Below are 19473 nucleotides of genomic sequence, written 5' to 3'. Positions count from 1 at the left end.
CCCTTGCAGACCCATAGCCCTGGGTGCTGGGGGAGTTTAAATGGGAGCTCTCAGAGGAAGGGAGACCAGGGGCTGCCCTGGCTGGGCATCTCCCCGTGAGGGTCTCAGCCCCCCGCCCTGGCCCTGGGGAAGCTCGGGATGGTGTTGGGGTGCCGCGGCCCCGCTCCTGGTGCTCCTCTTGGTGGAGGGGTGCCTGCAGTCGTGCAGCTGGGTGGAGCAGGGATGCTTCCCTGCCTCGCTGTAAGCTGCAAGCAAATTCTTGTTGGAAATTCCTCCACGTGAGCATGAGTTCACCCCGTGTCTCCCACCAGGAGCGTGGCACCCAGCGGCCAGTGAGTAACGGGGACCACGGCAGCGCTGCGCTGGGAGCGGCTCCGCGGCGGGGCTGTCCCGGCCCCCGGTCAGCTGCCTGGGTGGTGAATCTGCCTCTGTCACGGAACCTTGTCCTGAGGGGGCGGCAGGGCTGGGGCGCATTTGCTTCTGCTCCTTTCATTTATGTTTTCTGCTTGACTCATGGGAAAAGGGGGAAGCGGTGCCTGGGCAGGCGCGGGGGAGCCGGGCACCTGCCTTCCCCTCGGCGCCCCGGCCCCGCTGCATCCCTGGCACTGGGCTCTGCCTCCAACCCGGTCCGTTAGTGGGGTTCACAGCCCCCGGAGCTGCCCTGGGGGCTCCGAGCTCCTTGGTGGTGCTGGGAGAGAGCACAGGGAGGCCCTGGAGCGATGCCGCGAGGTTTGGGTCGGTGCTGGCTGGGGATGGGGGCAGCTGGAGACCCCGACGCGTTCGGTGGCGGAGCTGTGCTGTGCGGGGCGGCTGGGGGCCGCAGGAACAAGCGGCCCTTATCCATCACGCCCCGAGCATCCTGCCCTGCTCCCTGGCCCTGAGCCGGAATGTGTGCCCGATACAAGCAGGGGCACGACAGCGGGACGCGGGCCCGGGTGGAGCGGCTTCCCAGGGCCTCGGCGCCCCGGCGTGTCCCGGCCGGTGCCGCTCCCCACGGGGCCTGACTCGGGCGTGAGCTGGCACCGACCCACCCGGGCACCTCTGGCCGGGCCCCGTGTGCCCAGGGCGGCTCTTTACCGTTAGCTCGGAGCAAAGAGCAGGGCCCGGCGCTCCCGGCCTCTCCCCCCCTCTGTCAATATTTGCCCGTGGCAGCCCCGCGGGCGGCATTGGCCCTTCCCCGGCGCTTCACCTTCCAGGAAAGGGCTGGAGCCGGGAGAAGGGGCTTCCTGTAAGCCCTGATAAGCCGGGCGTGGAAGGAGCAAAGCCGGGCGCTGTTTGCTCTCCCAGGATCGCAGCCGGCAGGGTGCTGCACTGCCAAGCACCCCGGCCTCGCTCCTGCCCCTTCCCAGGGCTGGGAGAAGTGGGGGGGTGGGGGGGGGCAGCCAAAGGGACCCCAGCAGGAACCAGAGCTCGGCTCCGTCCCCACCACGGCCGGGCTGAGCGTGGTGCGGGGACGAGGGCGGTCACAGGACGCGAGCACGGGGCCGGCGGGAGGAAGCGGTGAAACGGGGGACAGGGCAGGGACAGCCCGCGGTGGCCAAACACCGGGGGGAGAGGGGCTGGGGGCGGCTGCGGGGGGTTGCCAGGGCCGGGGGGGGAGATGCCCAGGGCTGCGCCGTGGTGCTGGACCAGCTCTCCTGGTCCCCTGCCTTCCCGCATACGCGTCCCCTTGTCCCCCACCTCCCTTTTCCCACTGCTGCCAGCCCCATCCCGGCCTTGGGGGCTCCAGGAGGGCTCCAGGAGCATCCCCGGCACCGCTGAGGGGAACTCAGACTCGGCTGAGCCCCCCGCACCACCTCCAGGGTCTGCGGCGGTCCCCCCGCCACCACCGCAGCGGAGCCCCGAGCCCTCGACACCCCCCACCAGCGCTGTCGGCACCACCAGGGCCACGGCCGCCGGCCTCAGCTCGGCGCTGCCGGCACGGGTGGCTGCGGCGCTTTCTAGGAATCGGCTCTTGCCCAAGCAGCGCCGCGGGATGCAGGAAGGAAGCTGCCACCTCCGGGTCGCATCCGGCCTCCCCCGCACGCTGTGGGTGCTTCCCAGCCCCGGGGGGGGGTCACGCCGCGCTGCGGGGGCTGCGGTGGTGGCCAGGCTTGGTCCCCAAGCCCGGGGCTGGCTTCCCCACGGCGAGGGCTGAGCCGCTGCCAGCCCCACGCGGTCCCCTTTTGTCTTGCTGTCCCCACGGCCCGTCTTTCTGCATCCCCCCCCTGCAGCTGGGGGGGGGCCCTGCAGCACCCAAGGGTCCCCATAACCGGGTTTGGAGCTGTCACAACCCCCCCACACACACCCCAGGCAGTCTCGTCCCACGCGGGCAGGAGCCGGGGAAACACAGACAGCCCAGATGTCGGAGTAAAAATAGTTTATTTCGATCCTTATCGCATATAAAAAAAAAAAAAAATAGCCTGCGTTTCTCTGGGGCTCGCCCAGCTGTGGCAATAAATACAGTACAAAATACACAGCTCACGAGACCCCGCCAGGGCGGGCTGTGAAATTTCCAGTACGCAAATCCGGGTGCGTGGGACGGGGAGAGCTGCACGCGGCCGCCGTGGGCCCGGGGGCTGCTGCGCGTGAATAAGTTAAAGGGCAATAAATACAAACGTGGCGTGGAGGGGGCGCGGGCGGAGCGAAGCCTCAGCCCCCCCCCCCCCCCCCCAAAGGTGGGAGCGGAGAGCCCCCCACGGCGCCGCCGTCCTCCCCTCCCTCCTAACCTAACGGCTAATAAATATTAATTAACGTGAATAAGCCTAATAGGAATAACGCCCGTCGGCTCTGTCCCCGCAGGCTGCAGCCTGGGCAGGGAGGTGCTGCTCCGGAGCATCTACAGCTGCGTACGAAGGCGGATTCCCCTGGGCTCAGCGGGACGCCGCGGGGTCACCGCAGCTCCCGGTGCAGGCGGTGCAGGAGCCAAGGCTCGGCCCGGCTCCCAAAACTCCTAGCAGAGATACTCTTTTGTTTAAATATTAAACAAGGGCGATGCTGCGCACAGACGCCCGTGCGCGGATGCCACCGCAGGGCTGGCTGCCCTGCTTGGGGAACCGAAGGGCAGGGGGGGAGCCTCCTCGGCCGGATAAATATTAAATAGCGATAAATATTAAATAAGCGGGGAAGGTCGCTGGGGCTGGGGAATAAATAGCGCGGGGCGGCGCGGGGCCGGGCGTCAGAGGCGGGCGAGGTGCCGCAGCGCCCGGTACGCCGTCTCCAGGAACCGCTGGAAGTTGGCCAGGATGAGGAAGCCGCCGACCTGGTGCTGGAAGCGGGAGGAGAAGGCAGGGAGGGGGCCGCGGCCCTCAGCGGGGAACGTCACCGTGTCCAGGCCCAGGTCCTCCATCTGCGGGTGGGCAGGGGCGCAGGCGTCAGCCCCGGGGCCAGGAACACCCCCGGAGCGCGGTGACGGCGGCGGTGCCGTGGCGGTGCCCACCGGAGCCCCACGTCCCTGTGCCCCCCCCCCCCCCCCCCATCCGCCCCTCACCTGCTGCTGGATGTTGGAGGAGAGGTTGGCCGCGTCCAGCTGCAGCGTCTCCACCAGGCCGGCGTGCGAGGGCAGCAGCTCCAGGACAGCGGCGAGGGAGCTGTGGTAGGCGTGGAGCCCGTTGCGGATCTGGCTGAAGCAAGCCTCCTGCGGGTGGCACGGCACGGGGGGGGTCAGCAGCGCTCGGCAGAGCCTGGACCCCCCCCCCCCCATTCCCTGCCCTGACCGCCCCTCCAGAGGGCTGCCCGAGGCTGAGGCCGGGCAGCTCGTGGCAGGGGTGGCCGCTGGCACTCACCGCCTGGAAGCTGGGGCGGTGGCAGTGCTCCAGGGCCACCTGCGTGATGCGCAGGTCCTGCTGCACCAGCAGCAGCTCTTCCTCCTTGCACAGCTGGAAGGTGTCGCACTGTGGACGGGGGGGGGGGGGCACAGGGTCAGGGCGGCCGCAGGAGCCCGCCACCCCCGTGACGCCCCCACGGGACGCGGGACCCCCTCCCCACCGTTTTCTGGGCATCCGGGGGACGAGGCGGAACCGCTGCTCGCTCGGTGCACGGGGAGGTCCCCGCGCATCCCCCAGGGAGCCCCCTTGGGTGCCGCGGGACCGAGCGGCGCAGGGGGGAGGCCGGGGCGTGGGGAGGCCGCTGGCTCCCGGCCCCGCGGTGCCGATAAGGCCAGGGAGGGGAAGGTCACCTTATCTGTGACCCCGCGGTGCCAGCAACTCACCACCACGCGCTGCAGCGCGGCCACATCCCCCTTGATCTTGCGGGTGAACTCGAGGTTCTTGTGCAGGAAGAGCTGGAAGTCCTGGTCCCCCGAGAGCTCGGCCAGCGGCGCCCCGTGCAGCGCCCGCCACGGCGCGCCCAGCAGCGCGCCCAGCACCAGCACCAGCACACCTGCGGGGACAGCGGCTCAGCCACCGCCCGGGGACACCCCGCCACCGACGCCAGCATCCCCAGACATGCTGCTGCCCGCGGGGGCGTTTTGGGTACCGGGGACCCCCACGGGGATGGATGGTGGCACCGAAGGAACCCCCAGGGATGGAGACCCCTAAAATGGGGAGGGTGAAGGGGACCGCGGCTTCCCACCCACCCCTGGGTGCGTGGGGGGCTCTGGGTGTGCGGGCGCTCCAAGGCAGCGGGTGCTGTGGGTGCTGCAGGTGCTGCGGGTGCTGCGGGGGCAGCGGGTGCTGGGGCCCTCGGCTGCGGGTACTCACGGGTGAGGGAGCACATGGTGCGCGGCTCGGTGTCTCCTCCTGTCTGCGAGCGCAGCCCGGCCCAGCACAGCTCGCTCCTGCCCCGGCTCTGCGCGGCCTCATCGATTAGGGCATTTTATAGACGGCTCCGGGGATTCACACCGATGTGGCAACAGTGCCGATTGCCTCATTGCCTTAATCACCAACATGCAAATCCCAAGCTCGCGCTCGGTGCTCCCGGCTGCTGCCCGCGCCTCGCCGCACCGGGGCTTTCCCGGGGGCCGCGGTGGTGCCGGTGGGCACCCGGCTGGGCCCCGGCACCGGGCAGGTGCCAGGGTGCTGGGTCGGTGCTGGGCGGCGGCGGCGGCGCGGTCACTCATTAACCCGCCCGGCCGGGCTGGATGTGCCCAGCGCTGCGGCAGGGCTCCAGGCAAGGGGTCGGGGGCTTTTCGCAGCCGGCGTCCCGCGGGGCTCGCCGCCAGCCCCGGCCCCTGCGGACGCTGCCCGAGCCCCTCACCCCGGTGTCGGGGCGGGCGGTGTGGGACCGAGGTGAGACCTGGCCCAGGTGCCACATCGCAGGCTCAGCACCTGGGGCCGGATCCTGCCCCGCTGGGTGCCCCGGGCTGTGCTGTGCTCGGTGTCCCCGCCTGCGGCACCCAGCACCCGGCCGTGCCTGACACCCAGCACCCCCCCGCGGGGAACCGGCCTCGCCAGCCCCTTCGGGGAAGCGGCTGCCAGGGCAGCCCCGGGGAGGGGGGGGGGGGGTGGCTGCTCCCGGTCCCCCCCTCCCCCCGATTCTGACGTGGGCTTTGGGCTTGTGCCGGTTCCCGCAAGAGCTTCCAGGAGGATCTGGGCCGGTGCCAGCTGGGCCCCTGCCCGGCACGGGAGGCCCCTGCTCGGCCTGGGAGGATCTGGGCAGGGTGACCCCGGGGCAGGGCTGAACCGGGGCTGAGGGGGTACGGCCTGGGGGGGGGGGGTGCAGCCCACGGGGACACCCCTGAGCCCCCAGAGCTGCTCCGGCCTCCAGCTGAGGGAAGGACCCAGCTGGTAGACGCTGCCCAGCTGTGAGCACCACCATTAGCAGGTGTTAACTCTGAAGCCTAATGATGACTTTCCCCTCCCAGGAAGTGGCAGCAGTAAGGGTTCTGCCCTCAGGCCACGTGAGAGGACCTCAGCAGCTTGAGCCTCTTTGTGGGATTTCCTGGAAGAATCCCCCCCCATTTCTGCCTTTGCTCTCCCCAGCGCTGGAGAGAACCAGGGCCCTTCCAGAGCCAACGAGGGGGGTGCAGCGTGGCGTCGCTGCGGAATCGCCCTGTTCCGCGAAACAGGGCTGCTGCCTCAGCAGGTCGGTGCTTTCAGGATTCGGGGCTGGCTTGGGGTGGGGTTGAATCAGCACCCAGCGTGGCCCGAAGCCCCTCGTGGGCTTTTCTTAGGAAGGAAGTGGTGACCGGACCCGAAACCCTGTGGGTGGTGGTGCGGGGTCAGCACAAACCGCTGCGGTTCTGCCTCGTGGCCACCCTTCCTCTGTGGGGCCTGGCCCCGGACCCTCGGTCCTCTCCTGGCACCCACCAGGATGTGAGTGCTGCCGGGGTGTCCCCAGGGCCAGCTCCGGGGGCTGCACAGGACCAGGGCCACCCTCTCGCCCTCCCTGCCCCATCCTGGCTGGTGGGGTCTGGCCCGGGGACCCCACTGTTGGCCCCAGAGGGGCCGGATCCATCCCCCGGGGCTGCCCCATGCTTGACCCGCAGCCCCTGGCCGCCAGCCCAGCATGGGTGCGCCGGGAGATTCCCAGATTTTCCCCCCAAGGAGCACAGCTGGGCCCAGATGCTGGCGGGACTTACCCATGGTGGCTGCGTGGCCCCCGCCCTATCATCCCCCTCCCCGGTTTGGTGTCCGTGGGGCCCTGCCTGGCCTGGTGCTGATACCTTTTGCAGCGGGGGTCAGGGGATGGACTGTGGGGCTCAGCCCCTTCCTGAGGCTGTGCTGCCCTTCGGTGCAGGCTGGCGCGCAGCGCTGGGCCCCGTAATCCCAGCACTGGCAGGACAAAGCGGAGCTGGAGGGGCCCGTCGGCACCGGGCCCAGTCACCCCCAGCCACTGGTGGCCAGGGCTGAGCAGCCCCCAGCCCCGGGGAGGGTAGCAGGTAGGGGATGTGGGCTCCCAGTAGGGCTCCAGCTCCCCCTGGGAGCACAGCAGGGTCCTGTGCTCACTTTCAGACACAAACCACAGCAGCAGCAGGGCAGGTTGGTGTTTTTTTTTTTCCAACTTTTATTTTAAAAGTCATAATTGAAGCTTAACAAAGTCTGACCCCTTTATTGTTGCAAGAGCCGGCGGCTGCCCGGGGAGCCGCGGTGCCTGGGGAGCGCTGCCGGTGCCCCCGCCTACCCTGGCCCCCAGGAGCTCCCGACCCCGGGGCTCGCAACAACTGATCACAAGCAACCTTAGGAGAACGTTTGTTTACTGGGGAAGGGGCTTCCCTCGGAGGGTGGCAGGGGACGGGAGAGCAGGGCCTGTGGCTGCAGGCCCAGGGAACCCACGTGTCCCCCACCCCCAGGACAGACATGCAGGGATTTATAAAAGAAAGGCAGATCGGGGGCCGGGGCCCCGTGGGGCAGCTCCCCTCAGACAGCATCTTCCCTAGGAACAAATAATAAAAAAAAAATACAGCCAGGCCAGAGGGTCACGGGAAACCATCGTCATCGTCCTCTGCCATTTCCTTTGCGAACTCCAGGTCCTGCTGCTCGCGCTCCCGGCGCTCCTGGAAAGCAAGGGCCCAAGTTGGGGACAGGCAGGGGACAGGAGCTGAGTCCCGCCAGTCACTGGCCACTGGGCCACAGCGTGAGCCCAGCGGGGCTCCCAGCACCTGCCCTGGTGCCAGGTGAGAGCTCACCTCTGCAGATTCCAAGTCCTTGTTGTAAGATTTGGGGGGGAACCTCATGGCCTGGAGGAACAAGGGAGAAGCCATGAGCCCAGAAATGCCCCAGCTCCGCCCCGCTGTCCCCTTCGCTCAAACCAGCTCCATCGCAGCCTGAGCTGGAGCTGCCTTCTCCCTCCGTGCTGCCCCAGCCCGCGCGCAGCCCAGTGGGATCCCCCAGTGCCCCCACAGCCTCCCAGTACGAGCCCAGCACGCTCACCTTGACCGACATGTTGTGGATGTCGAGGCAGAAGGAGATGCGCTGGTGAAACGCCAGCTGGGGCTCCCGGGTGGAGTAGATGTCGATCATTTCTTTGGACTGGACGTAGCCCTTCTCGTGGTTAATGCTGGCCTCGATCACGCCGTCCCGGATGGCCTGCAAGCCGGAGGGCACGCGGTCAGGGCACCCGCTGTCTCTGAGGGCTGGGGCAGCGGTTTAGAGCGAAGGAGGTGGCGCTGTGACAGGAGCAGGGGGGCTCAGGACGGCGTGCAGAGAGGGGACTCGGTGCCCTCGGTGTCCCCAGCACCCCCTGGGAGGGATCCCCTCAACCGAAGAGCAGCAGCTGCCCCAGGGAGGCAGCGCTGCGGGGACGGGGCGGGAGCAGCCTGGCTGTGAGACCCGCAGGGGCGAGGTTTGGGACGAGGTTTCCTACGCAGGTACCTTGGCCACGATGAACTCGGCATCCTCGGGGCTGTCCAGCTGCAGCTTCTGGGCGATATCGGCCAGGGAGATGCGGGAGTAGGAGAGGCTGATCATGCGGACGCCTGAGGGGGAGGGACGGAGTGGAGCACCGCCCTGCAAGGCCATGGTGGCGGCAGTCCCCGGCTGCCCCAGGGACGCCCTACCTGTCTTGATGACGTTGTGCCTTAACCGAATGATCAGGGTGTAGGTGCCGTCGGCCTGGAACTTGTCCCCAAACTGATCAAGGACCTGGTTGAACTTGGCCAGGTTTCCAGTCCTGACAGCTGGAGCAGGGGTGGGGGGGAAACGCAGAGGAGAGAACGTGTAAGGGAGGGCGGCAGCAAGGGCTGGGGCACCGCAGGGAGCGCGGGGCAGGGCCGACTCCATCCGCCCCTCTCACGAGGGGAAGGAGAAGCCCTCCGAAAACTGACCGGGGCATCAGGCTGCACAGGGGGCAGCCCACAGCCAGCTCCCACCAAGGGGTGAGGAGCCCCCGAGGCCTCCCGCTCCCCCGAAGCGGGGCGCGCGGCGCCAAAGCAGCGGAGCAGGGGCGTCGTACCCTGAGTCAGGAGGAAGTAGGGCATGAGCGACCGCTTGAGGGAGGGCTGCCTGAACTGCAGCCTGTCCGGGATCTCCCCGAGCAGCAGTTCCACCACGATCAGCAGCTTGTGCACCTGGAGCACAAAGAGAGCCTGAGTCCCCGCGGGGCCCAGCCCGGCCCCCAGGGGAGCGCAGACCCCGTGCCCGGGGGGCACCGAAGGCCGCGAGCACTCGGGCGCTCCCCGCGCCCGCTCACCGTCTGCTTGAAGCCGACGGCCGTGTGCTGCGGCGCCTTGCGCAGGGCGTTCGTCATGGTCCTCCGCGCCTCCGAGTACTCCAGCTGAATGGCCTTGATGCGCCCTGGGAGAGGGGGGAAGAGCGTCCACACGGGGCTGAGGGCGGTTTGGAAAAGCCACCGAGCGAATCCAAACGGACGGGGATTCGCATCCCGCCCGGGAGCCCCAGCGGGGTTCTCTGCGGGGCCAGAGGTGCAGCCTCCCGCATCCCGAGCTGCCAGCACCGCCCCGGACCCCGCGCGTCTCACCTGTGTAATAGAGATAGCGGGCCCACTCGTTGTTGTTGGCCTGCTCGGGGAACACGGACTTGGAGACGAGCTTCTCCGCTTGGTCGTAGAGGTTGTAGTGGAGATAGTTCCTCAGCAGCAGGTTGAGGAGTGTGGCCTGCCCGTCGGCGTCGTGGCGCAGCGTGGCTGTCCGCAGCCGGGCGTGCAGGAAGCTACGGTGCAGGGGAGGGGAAAGGACAGCGTGTTGGGGAAGGGGGGGAAGAAACCCAGGGAGAGCCCGCAGACAGCGCGGGGCACGCGGGGCCAGCCCTACCTCCTGACCACGTCGAGTTTATTCAGGAACTCGTAGATCCGCGAGTGGTAGTAATAACACTTTGCCACCACCAGGTCGAGGGCCCGGCGGTTTTGGGAACTGATCTTCTGCATCAGGTCGTCAGACACCTTCTGAGCCTGCAGGAGGGAAACGGAGCAGATGAAACGCCGCCCGGGAGGAGTGGGAAGTCTGACAGGGCTGCAGGACCGCCGCGGGTCAGGGCTGCAGGCCCTAAAGGCTGCCTCCAAGCAGAGCCGAAGCCACCGGGGGACCGTGAAGCAGGCCCAGCAGCGCCCTGTGAGGGGCTCAGGTTCAGACAGGGCTCCGGGAACCTCACCTCCGGATACCGCTTGCTGTTCATCAGGTAAATAACGAGCAGCAGCTGCAGGTAGGTCTCCACTTCTGGCAAGAGAGGGGCTGAGGCTGCTTTCCCCGTCCGCGGGCGGAACTGCAGCTCTGCTTCCATGTCCATGGGCTGCGGAGGGAAGGCATGGGCTGGGCTCCGGCCCCTGTCCCCCACCCACAGCTCCAACACCCCTGCCCCAAGTGAGCCTGTCCCCACAGGGCCACCCCACCCGGGGCTGGAGCGAGCCCCGTTGTGTCCCGTGTGCTCCCAAACATCGGGGGTGAGGTCCCCGGCACCCCCAGGCTCCCCGTCCCCGCACCTCCTCCAGGAAGCCGAGGAGGAAATCCCGCACGGCGCTGTTGGAGGTGAAGAAGCCGTGGATGGCTTTGTGCAGCACGTTGGGGTTGAGGCGGCGCGAGGTGGAGGGCAGGGCCCGCAGGGCGCGCAGCACGTAGCGCGGCTCCTTCCCCGACACGGCCTTCTCCAGCTGCTTCACGTGCTCCTTGATGTCTGCAGCAGCGGGCGGCGCAAGTCAGGGCCTCTCCTGGCCCCGGGACGCCGCCAGCTTCCAGGCTCCCACCCCGCTCTCAGGGGTGTGCAGCCCCGACGGAGGTGCTGGGACCCCCCCCCAGGCTCCCCTTGCAGCTTCGTGGGGTGCCCCCTGCCCTCACCACCTGTCCCCTGGGGGGGTCCCCAAAATGCACCGCTCTCCCCAACCACCCCCCAGTCCTTTTGCCCGCCCAGACCCCAATTCTTTCCCTGTACCTCCCCCACCCCCCCCACTCCCCTCTACACCCCCAGCGCTGCTCCATCCTCTCATGGCAGTGCTGGGGGGGGGAAGGGGGGGGATCAAGAAGGATCCCACAGCTCCCTTCCCCCTTCCATCCTGACCCCCTCCCCTCCTCAGGTCCCCTCCTCTCTACCTCCTTTCTCTTTCTGACCCTCCTCCTCCTACCGATTTCCCACCCCATCTCCCCCCCCCCCGACCCCCTCCCCGCTCCCTCCCTCCCCCCTATAGACCCCCCCACTCCCTCCTCCCTCCCATCCCCCTATGGACCCCCCCTCCCTCCTCACCAACCCCTCCCCACTCCCTCTTTCCCCACTATGGATCCTCCCCCGCTCCCTCCCGACCCCCTACGGACCCCCCCTTCCTCCCGCCCCCCCCCTTCCTCCCGCCCCCCCCCTTCCCCCCCTCACCCTCCAGTGTCACAGCATCCAGCTCCCGCTGGGGCTGCTTCTCCCCGCCCGCCTCCCCCCCCGCCCCCTCCTCCTGCATCTCCACGTCGGGGGGGGGCGGCGCGGGCGGCGGCGGCGGCCCGTCGGGGGGGGCCTTGGCCTTGTCGCCGCGGCGGCGGGCGGCGCCCTCCTGCTTCATGGCCGGGCCGCGCCGGCCGTGACACTGCAACAAGCGCGGGGCACGCCGGGAACGGCCAGGCGCGACCAGCCGAGCCCGCCGCCAGGCACGCGCTGTCGAGCGCCGAGCGCGCTCGGCTCCTGCCGTCGAGGCTGTTCGGGTGTTTCCGGACGACGCTCGACTCCGCTCGGGTATTTCCGGCCGTCGCCCGACTCCGCTCGGGTGTTTCCGGACTCCGCTCGGGTGTTTCCGGACTTCGCTCGGGTGTTTCCGGCCGTCGCCCGACTCCGCTCGGGTGTTTCCGGCCGCCGCTCGGGTATCGCCCGACTCCGCTCGGGTCCTCCCGCCCGTCTCTTAGCGCATGCGCACGCCGTTTCCCGCCCGCTGGCTGAGGGAGGCGCGAGGCCCCCACCACCCGCCTCAGTCTCGGTCCCCCGCCCTGGACCGTTCCGCCCCCCCTTGCCCGCTTCAGGGCTCCGGTGCCCCGGGGGCTGTGTGGGGCCAGGCCTCCGGTGGGTGGCTCTGGGTGGCTGAAAACACCCGCGGGTTCACAAGTTGCCTTTACAAGCACCCCCGTGTTCACAAATTGCATTTACGAGCATCCCAGTGTTCCATAAGGGATTGTTCTTTATTAAGCAGCGCTCAGGACATTCGTGTCATTATTTTAAAGCAGTAGTCATTTCACAGAATCACAAAAGCAGAATGGCTGAGGTTGGAAGGGACCCCCGGAGACCACGCAGTCCAACCCCCCGGCCGAGCAGGGTCACACAGAGCCCCTTGCACAGGATGGCACCCACCTGGGTTTTGGGTATCTCCGGAGAAGGAGACTCCAAAACCTCTCAGGGCAACCCGTTTCGATGCTCTGTCACCTCGCAGTAAAGAAGTGCTCCCCCCCACATTCAGCCAGAACCTCCTGTGCTTCAGTTTGTGCCTGCCGCCTCTCGTCCTGCCGCTGGGCGCAACCGAAAAGAGACCGGCTCCATCCTCTCGATACCATTAATACATTAATGAGGTCTCCCCTCAGACTTCTCTTTTCCAGGCTGATCAGGCCTGGTTCTTTCAGCCTGTCCTCATACAAGACATACTCCAGTCCTCTAACCATCTTTGTAGCCCTTACGCCTCACTACCACTTAGGGGGTGTTGTTGTGGGGTCACGGCGCCGTTTCACTGCGTGTGGGACACCAAAATGCCCTGAGGTCCCAGGGCTCCCCGCTGTCGCACAGGGATGGAAATGCACCCAGGCCTTCACCTTCCAAGTATTTTTGAATGATTGCAGTGTATCTCTGTACCTTTTTGATTAATTTTTTTCATTAAAAGTGATCGCGTGCAGTACGGCTGACGGGACTGGGACTCTCTGGGGTAGTGGGTTATTCGGTTAGCACTCTACATTCATATGGGGGAAAAATTAATGTTGATATCCAGCCTCAGGCTTCTATTAGCAGCTTTGTTGATTTAAATCTGCTCAGAAATGGGTGGGAAAAGCAGCTCTGAGCACTTAAAAGGGTGCCTCGCCTACACAGGGATAAAATTTCAAAAGAGACTTAAGGTAATAGCTTTTCAATTACATTGTTAAATCGCTCCCTTTAAATCAGCCCTAACTGAGGACATGTGTAGCCTATTCTGAGTTACTCAGGAGATCTAGTGAATACAGAGATGCGTACAGGGCTTCGAGGGCTAAGAAGCCTTCTTCATCGCAGATAGCAAATTCATTTTTTGGGATCCTCACTCCACTCATCTCGAGCATTGCGATGGTTGTTTTATCTTCCCCATCCGCCGAGAAGGGGAGCAAGATGTCACCCCCACCAGAACGCCACTCTGTGTCTTCTGTCTTGCATTTGAAGAAGCGCTCAACCTTTGCAGCAAAAACAAAAAAAGCAAAATCTTAACATGGGATTGTTAAAATTTTGGGATTGTTAAAATTTTAACAATCCCATCTGTGGAAGCTCTTAAGTAATGATCCCTGACTTGTGAAGTGCTTTAAGTAATGATCCCTGACTTGTGAAGTGCTTTCTCATCTTACAGGCCCTCTAAACAGTGCGCTTTTCTGTATGGGGCCTTTTACCCTGGGAAATTTTCATGCTTGTGTATTGAGTTCAATTTCCTGTAAACCAGTTATGTCCAAAAAAACTAAAGGTCGTTTTCTTCTTTTTTAATCTGGAGCTAAATAAACCAGCAAATTCTGACCATGCTTTCAAGAAAAATGGTAGTCAGCTGGATCTAATTTACTGCTTATTATCAGTGAAACAGTTGTTAGAAATCTTTGTGTTTGGGGGAGATTCCTTTCAGAGTAAGTATTTTGATTCCTGCCAAGTTTGAAGCAGTTATTCATTCCTTTCTTTTCAGCATTACTTTGAGTTGTGATACTGCTACTATTGCCGTAATCGAAACGTTGCTTTGCCTGACATAACACTGCCCCCTGCCCTCCTGTGCTTTATTTTCAGCCAGATGTCAGTAATGTATGTTCTGTTCTCTCACCAGGTTACGCTGATGTCGCACAGCCTTCTTTTCCAGGGATTCTAGCAGGACCAGCCGCTGTTCCTCTGTTTGCTCTGGAGAACGAAAAGAGGTATGTAACAAAACACCCGCCAATTTGTTTTAGAGACAACTAGCGAGATAAAAAGGGTGACGGTCTTGCTCAGAACGCTTGCTTGGTCAGAAGTTCTTTAGACTTTTTGAACTGAATTAATTGCGTGGCCTCCCTGTGAGATGAATAAAGCCATTGCTCTGTGCACAGGTGACGTTAGCAAGCGTACAAGCAGCAGCGCAGGCTGAAGGCTGACGAGAGGCTCAGACCGTGTTTTGTGGCAGCGTTGGGAAAAGAACTTTGGAATTTGTACTGCAGTTTCCGTCATGTAATCTTGCCGTCTTTACGTTGCTTTATGTAAATTCTCTGCAAGCCTCTCTGTAAGTTTTCTGTAGTTTGTTAGTTTTGCAGGTAGGAATGCACTTAATGTAGTCTAGTACTACTGGATTTCCCTATCAAAGTGGCCAGAAAGCCTTACCACTGAGAGCATCGAGAGTGTAGTAAACTGCTTCTGCCGGGCTATGGAGATCGTTTCTTGAAAGAGACTGTAAGCTGCTCAGCATTTCTTTTAGCTTTGGGCTCTGTGTTGTCAGCTCACAAGTATTAGTTTCATAATAAACTGCTTCCATCTAGGGGAATAAGAGAGAGAAATTTCAGGATTTAAGAGACGATTCTGTTGATAGTTCTTTGCAATATACCTGGAGAAGCAAGTGTATGAAGTCCTGTAATGTTTTTTTTTTCTCCTCCTTAAGCTATTTATGAGGTTAACACTGAACATCTAGCATTCACAGTTAAATGCAGAATATGGAATTTAAATACTTTGATACCATCAGATAAATCTAGTCTATATTCAGGACATATTTCAGAAGCTCGCTGTGTACTGAGGACCTCCTTTCTCCGCGCCGTGATGGAGACCAGGCACGTGCTGAGTGGAGGATTTGGGGTTGGTAGTTGTGGTACAAGAGCAGACTTGGGACAGGAGGTCTGATAACAGATATCTTTACTTACAAATCCTGGCAGTATGAAGAACTTTGCTTACTTTCTGGGCCAATTCTTGAAAGACATCCTTGTCTCTCAATGCAACTTTGATGGCTTCTAAAAACGTGCCCCTCAGCTCAACAGGCAGCTGGGAGAAAGCTTGGCAGTTCTGCTTTACTTCTTTCTTCAGCACTCCAAATTGTCCCTGTGTGATACCTGGAAACCAGAAAGAGTGTCCAAACATTTCTCTTTTAAACTAGGCAGTCCTACAGAAAGATCACCGGCATCCCTAAGTTTAGAATTCGAAACATTTCTAGGAGTATTTTTGAAAGTAATGCCCAGTTTTGAGTTGGACAATTGTCACGGCGCAGGTAGTAGGCAGTAGTGGCAGTAACCACTGCTGCGTGGGGTTCGTACTAGCCCGAGAGAGTCCACCTTACCCAAATGAGGTAAAAGTAGTGCAAGTGGAAGTATTGAAGTACGTTGCTTACCATCAGATACGAATGTTGATGTATTATTCTCTGGGATATGGTGAATACCTGCAACAGTATAAAAAGGGAGTTGCTAATTTAGAAAATATTTAGAGCTGGAGAGGTAGTGTTGGTTGGTTTGGTCTTTTTTTTGAGTCTGAAGGTAGTAGTATCACAGTTCTCAAATCTCACGTGGTAACTGTGGGTCAGACTGGTATTTGCACCCTTACCTACAGTCTTCTGCCCGCTCATTTCAGGGTTCGTTTAAACTCCATCATTTCTAGACCCCCTCCTCTGCTGTCACATGCCTCCTATTAGGGCCTGCGCTGGCCAAAGCCTGTGCTAAAATACATCGAATTTAAATGGCCTCTTGTACTCGATGGGATCCACGCAGGCACGAAGCACAGGGGGAAGCAAGCCAAATCTCAAATCCCGTGGCAGGCGTCAGGGATGTCCCTCCTTCCTCTGCCTAGCCAGCGCGAGCACCCCTGCCCAGTGCTCCCACCAAAGCCTCGGCCGCCCGGTTTTCTCCCTGGCACTTTTCTTCTGAGGAGGAAAGAAAACAAGCCAGAACCACCTTTGTCCTCTGCGCCAGTTTTTCAAGAGGAGCTGTCCCTGCAGTTCATGAAATGTCGAGCTGGGACTTCCTTTACCTTGCTTTCATTTTCTTACCACCCCTCCCTGCAAACTGCGTTGCTTTCCCAGGTTGCCCTTTTAACTTGTGTACTGAGCCTTTCCCACGTGATTTCTGCTATTTCTATTGTGTTTGTGCTTGCAGATGAGCTACGGGTGGCCGAGGGGCTGAGTGACATTTTAGAAAATGTTTTTGCTGCGTTGTTTCCCGAATGGAGGAGTTGGTAGGTTCTGAAAGTTACTCACCCCATTCCGCATCTTTAATGGTCACCTGGATCACCCTGAAGGCTAGGATGCAGCCCTTGGGTATGGTTATGCTTTGTTTCCTCATGCTGGTACCCTGGTTGGTTAAAAAAATAAAATAGAATCTGTTACTGGCCTGAATGGCATGCAGGGGGCCAGGAAGGACTGACTCCTGAGCTGGAGAGGAACCAAACCTTTGCAAAAAACTTGGCATAAAGCTGGGCCACGAATTTTCCTGTTGCCTTGGTGGATTCTTCATAGCTGACCTCCTCTGAGGCTTCTATCGTTTTGTGAACCACATATAAATTCTGTTCATCCTCCCGTAGTTGCTGAATGAAGGGGTGATTCGTGTTGACTTTTCTAGAGGAGAGAAAGGATGCAATATCTCCGCTAAACGTGCCTCTGTATGTGAGTTATGCCAAAAGTAGCGTAGCCTACTTAGAGCCACAGCTTGTCCCCTTTCTCCTGCTACACAAGGACACAAATATCACAATGTGAGGGGCTTCTGGGGGGGAAAACGGTGGCAGAAACTAGGCTGTAATTCCTGCTGTCCTCATTGCATTTCGCTTCTGTGTCTGAGGGGGACCATGGCAGCAAGGCCTGTCCTGGGCGGCCATGTAGGCGATCTGTCCTCATCTGTGCGCTCCTTGCCGGGTACAAACCATGAGAAAAGGTGGCTTGACTTGCATGGAGGTGCTCTGCTTTCTGAATAACAAAGAAATCTATAAGCGTTACAAAGCTGCAGCTTTACCACCTCTCTTCCCTGTCCTCCAGAAGTGGGCATAGCTACCGGCCTGCGTGGTCTCAGGCTTTAATTCGGTGTTGGCTGTTGAGAAAACCTTGTGTGCGTGAGGCAGAGGAGTACGACTGGAGGGCGCGTCCTCCGGTTGTGTCTGCCTTACCTTTCTGTCGTCAGCACATCGAGTTGCTGTACTGGTAGGTGCCTTTCTTCCATCTTGATGGACCACTTTTTGGAGAAAGAGGCAGACCCTCCTAGTTCTACCAGCGTGGGTTCGGTGGCAACGCTCACAGCCCCATCGACTCGGTCACAGGCACTTCCCGCGGTTGCATACTGCCTCGAGTCTTGCTGGTCTCTGCCGAGAAGGGACTCTGAAATGATTCGAAGAGTTAGTTAGCGTGGTTACACAGACAGTGTTATGGCTGTCGTCCATACAGAAAAGACGCAGCGTGGTAGAGTTCAGGCACAAATGAATCCTTAATTAGCCATTGCGAGGAAGCAGGATGATGCAAGTGTTTTGCCTGTGGAAATTATAAGCAAGAATGATAAATGTGGACTTTACCGTCACTTTTACCGTCTTTTCCAGGCAGCAGCACGTCGTGGAGTTTATATTCTGTCCGTTTGTAGGAGGGAAATGGGCGGAATGCGGTTTTTCTTTTTCTTCTAACTAGACAGTGAATTCTGAAATGGTCTTGGTCGACGATACTTTCGACTGGAACCAGCTCTCCCTTTGGATCCATTTGCTTTGCCACATTTTGGGTGACTTTTTTAAACATTCTGCTGCGGCTTGATAAATTCCGGAACCGAGAGGAAGCGTGCTTGTGCCTTAGGAAATAGGCAAGACAAGCAAAGTGACTTGTAATACAAGCAGAAGGCTGTAACAAAATGCATCACTCCTTAATTTTTAAGGATAATAACCCCCCAAAGCCTCCATTAGTACAAGGACGCAGCGTGCATAAGGTTGTTGGAGGGAAGCACGTGGCGAGGTAGGATTAGCAGCTGTGGCTCGCTCGTTAGGCTTAGTGGGGCTTATCCTTGCCTGCGGTGTAACTTCAGTTGTTGCAGAACTGAGAACGCAGCTAGCTGCTGCTGCGGGACGGAGCCTCGGTGCTGCTGGTCTCACTGGAGACATTTCATCGCTTGCATGTACCCAGCACAGAGCGTAACAATTTTCATTACTAAAACCAGGCACGGCTGCTTAACCGTCTATACCGCCTATCGTGGTCCTAAATACTTGAATCTCTAATACATTGCCCTTACACAAGGTTTAACTTTTTTTTTTATCATTTTTTTTGCCGTTTTTTTTTAGTTTCTTCATAAGCACTGCTTCTGCGTTTTTCCCCTTGGGCCTTGATGCCTGACGGATGAGTAAGGCTTTGCCCTGTTTCGAAATAGCCTTAGAAAACTGATTCCGTTGGTCTCTAAGGAAGTGAAAGCGTTGAGGACAGTGGGCTGGGGAAATGGGAACGCTTGTTCTGTGCCAAGGTGTTCCTCAGCATTTCGGGTTCGTTTCGTCTGTACCCCTTCTCCCCCAAACCATGACATGCCCGCAGAGCTGCAGGTTCCCCCACGGAGGAAAGCTGGGTGTTGGAGGGAGAGAAAAGAAATTGCCCTCCGAGTCCTGTTGCAGCTGGTTTCGACTCCAAAGTTTCGGTTTTGCTTATTACGCCCTTCGGTATAGGTACGTATGGCACAGGGAAGGACAACTTTAATTTACAAATGAAACTTCTTTAGGTGCTGGTGTGGTCTCTCCCTTCTGCGCCCTGCTTTATCGAGTCCTGTTAAATAGCAACAGCTCCCTGCCTGTGGCTCAGACGAACAGCTCCCATTCATTTGGGGTGCGTGGGGAGCTTTTCTTTCCCTCTGTCTTGCTTTAATGCGCCCCAGGGGACTGAAAAAAAAACAGACTTGGTGAGTCTGATTCTTTGGGGAGTTACTGTCATGTCAGGAAGGAGGTACGCTGCCGGGGGAAGCGGCAGTCCTGGCTGCCTAACGTGGGATGGATTCGGCAGTGCCTGCGGGACACATTCCATCGGAGGATTTCAAAACCAGATAAAACCTAGCAAGAACTAACGATTTGCTCTCCCCCTCTGCTGTACGCAAAGCTTTAAAAAACGTACCTGCCTGTTTGCGGAGCGAAACGCCTTCTCTTATCTCGCAGGTGGTGGGAAAGGCCGGGGCGTGCGTCTGTGCCGCTGGAGCGATGCAGGCGTCTGTCAGCAGTGGGGCGAGGCAGCTGCTCCCTGCCTGCTTCCTGGCCGGTTCCGGAAGCACCAAACTTATTTTAAGGGCAAAGTCAGCAAACAGCTGCAGATGCAAAGTCCTTGCCCGAAAGCTTTTTTGCTGACCAGTCATTCTGTGGTCTGCCGCCATGCTCCGTACCACATCCGTAGGTAACTCGTCTGGAGGCCAGTTGGTTATTCCCAGGCTTCTGGCGTGGTTCTGGTTTTCTGATCGCGAGCCGCTGGGATGGGGAACAGCGCGTTGTGGCCTGGGAGCGATCTCAGTAGACCTGTGACAGCGCCAAGCTGCGAGGTGTGCGGTGCCTTCAGCAGCCT

At 60.6% G+C, this 19473-nt stretch overlaps 3 protein-coding genes and 1 long non-coding RNA gene across 5 annotated transcripts; 1 reads left to right on the top strand and 3 right to left on the bottom strand.

Annotated features, from left to right (window-relative positions):
* Positions 1 to 2641: 2641 nt before the first annotated feature.
* On the bottom strand, positions 2642 to 6958 carry CSF3 (colony stimulating factor 3). The gene is made up of 5 exons (XM_083809215.1): positions 4680 to 6958; positions 4190 to 4359; positions 3765 to 3872; positions 3470 to 3616; positions 2642 to 3328 (listed from the first exon to the last, which is right to left on the bottom strand). Exons 1-5 carry the CDS (start codon positions 4693 to 4695, stop codon positions 3158 to 3160), a joined length of 612 nt encoding a protein of 203 aa, XP_083665341.1. The 5' UTR covers positions 4696 to 6958; the 3' UTR covers positions 2642 to 3157.
* Positions 6959 to 7102: 144 nt separating this feature from the next.
* On the bottom strand, positions 7103 to 11412 carry PSMD3 (proteasome 26S subunit, non-ATPase 3). The gene is made up of 12 exons (XM_083809173.1): positions 11172 to 11412; positions 10294 to 10484; positions 9966 to 10103; positions 9629 to 9765; positions 9337 to 9527; positions 9049 to 9152; positions 8812 to 8926; positions 8417 to 8536; positions 8232 to 8335; positions 7791 to 7946; positions 7547 to 7597; positions 7103 to 7414 (listed from the first exon to the last, which is right to left on the bottom strand). Exons 1-12 carry the CDS (start codon positions 11347 to 11349, stop codon positions 7337 to 7339), a joined length of 1563 nt encoding a protein of 520 aa, XP_083665299.1. The 5' UTR covers positions 11350 to 11412; the 3' UTR covers positions 7103 to 7336.
* Positions 11413 to 11935: 523 nt separating this feature from the next.
* GSDMA (gasdermin A) lies at positions 11936 to 19457 on the bottom strand. 2 transcript variants are annotated; one of them, XM_083809189.1, is made up of 10 exons: positions 19036 to 19457; positions 17478 to 17790; positions 17079 to 17286; positions 16371 to 16536; positions 16180 to 16273; positions 15322 to 15369; positions 14892 to 15046; positions 14331 to 14481; positions 13804 to 13877; positions 11936 to 13180 (listed from the first exon to the last, which is right to left on the bottom strand). In XM_083809189.1, the coding sequence occupies exons 2-10, from the start codon at positions 17689 to 17691 to the stop codon at positions 12944 to 12946; spliced, it is 1347 nt and encodes a 448-aa protein (XP_083665315.1). In that variant the 5' UTR covers positions 17692 to 17790; positions 19036 to 19457; the 3' UTR covers positions 11936 to 12943. The 2 variants fall into 2 exon arrangements, with proteins under 2 accessions (XP_083665315.1, XP_083665314.1); XM_083809188.1 differs by having other exon boundaries at positions 17478 to 17740.
* LOC310885644 lies at positions 13189 to 14324 on the top strand. The gene is made up of 3 exons (XR_014574883.1): positions 13189 to 13615; positions 13807 to 13894; positions 14063 to 14324. It is a non-coding gene; the product is annotated as an uncharacterized lncRNA (long non-coding RNA).
* Positions 19458 to 19473: the final 16 nt, after the last annotated feature.

The sequence above is a fragment of the Anser anser genome, assembly GCF_964211835.1.
Source record: "Anser anser genome assembly, chromosome: 23".
NCBI classification, from domain to species: Eukaryota; Metazoa; Chordata; class Aves; order Anseriformes; family Anatidae; genus Anser; species Anser anser.
Note: the sequence above shows the minus strand (reverse complement) of the source record. Positions and strands in the feature narration are given on the sequence as shown.

Coding starts and splice junctions, on each gene's coding strand:
- CSF3 (XM_083809215.1), bottom strand. Junction 3,617..3,764: donor ACCGCCCCAGCTTCCAGGCG/GTGAGTGCCAGC, acceptor TGCCACCCGCAG/GAGGCTTGCTTCAGCCAGAT. Junction 3,329..3,469: donor CCTCCAACATCCAGCAGCAG/GTGAGGGGCGGA, acceptor GCCCACCCGCAG/ATGGAGGACCTGGGCCTGGA.
- PSMD3 (XM_083809173.1), bottom strand. CDS start 11,349: ATGAAGCAGGAGGGCGCCGCCCGCCGCCGCGGCGACAAGGCCAAGGCC. Junction 9,528..9,628: donor AAACTCGACGTGGTCAGGAG/GTAGGGCTGGCC, acceptor CCTGCACCGTAG/CTTCCTGCACGCCCGGCTGC. Junction 7,947..8,231: donor CCGAGTTCATCGTGGCCAAG/GTACCTGCGTAG, acceptor TCCGGCTTGCAG/GCCATCCGGGACGGCGTGAT.
- GSDMA (XM_083809189.1), bottom strand. CDS start 17,691: ATGTTTAAAAAAGTCACCCAAAATGTGGCAAAGCAAATGGATCCAAAG. Junction 16,274..16,370: donor ATGCCAAGTTTTTTGCAAAG/GTTTGGTTCCTC, acceptor TTAACCAACCAG/GGTACCAGCATGAGGAAACA. Junction 13,181..13,803: donor TGCGACATCAGCGTAACCTG/GTGAGAGAACAG, acceptor TTTGCTGCAAAG/GTTGAGCGCTTCTTCAAATG.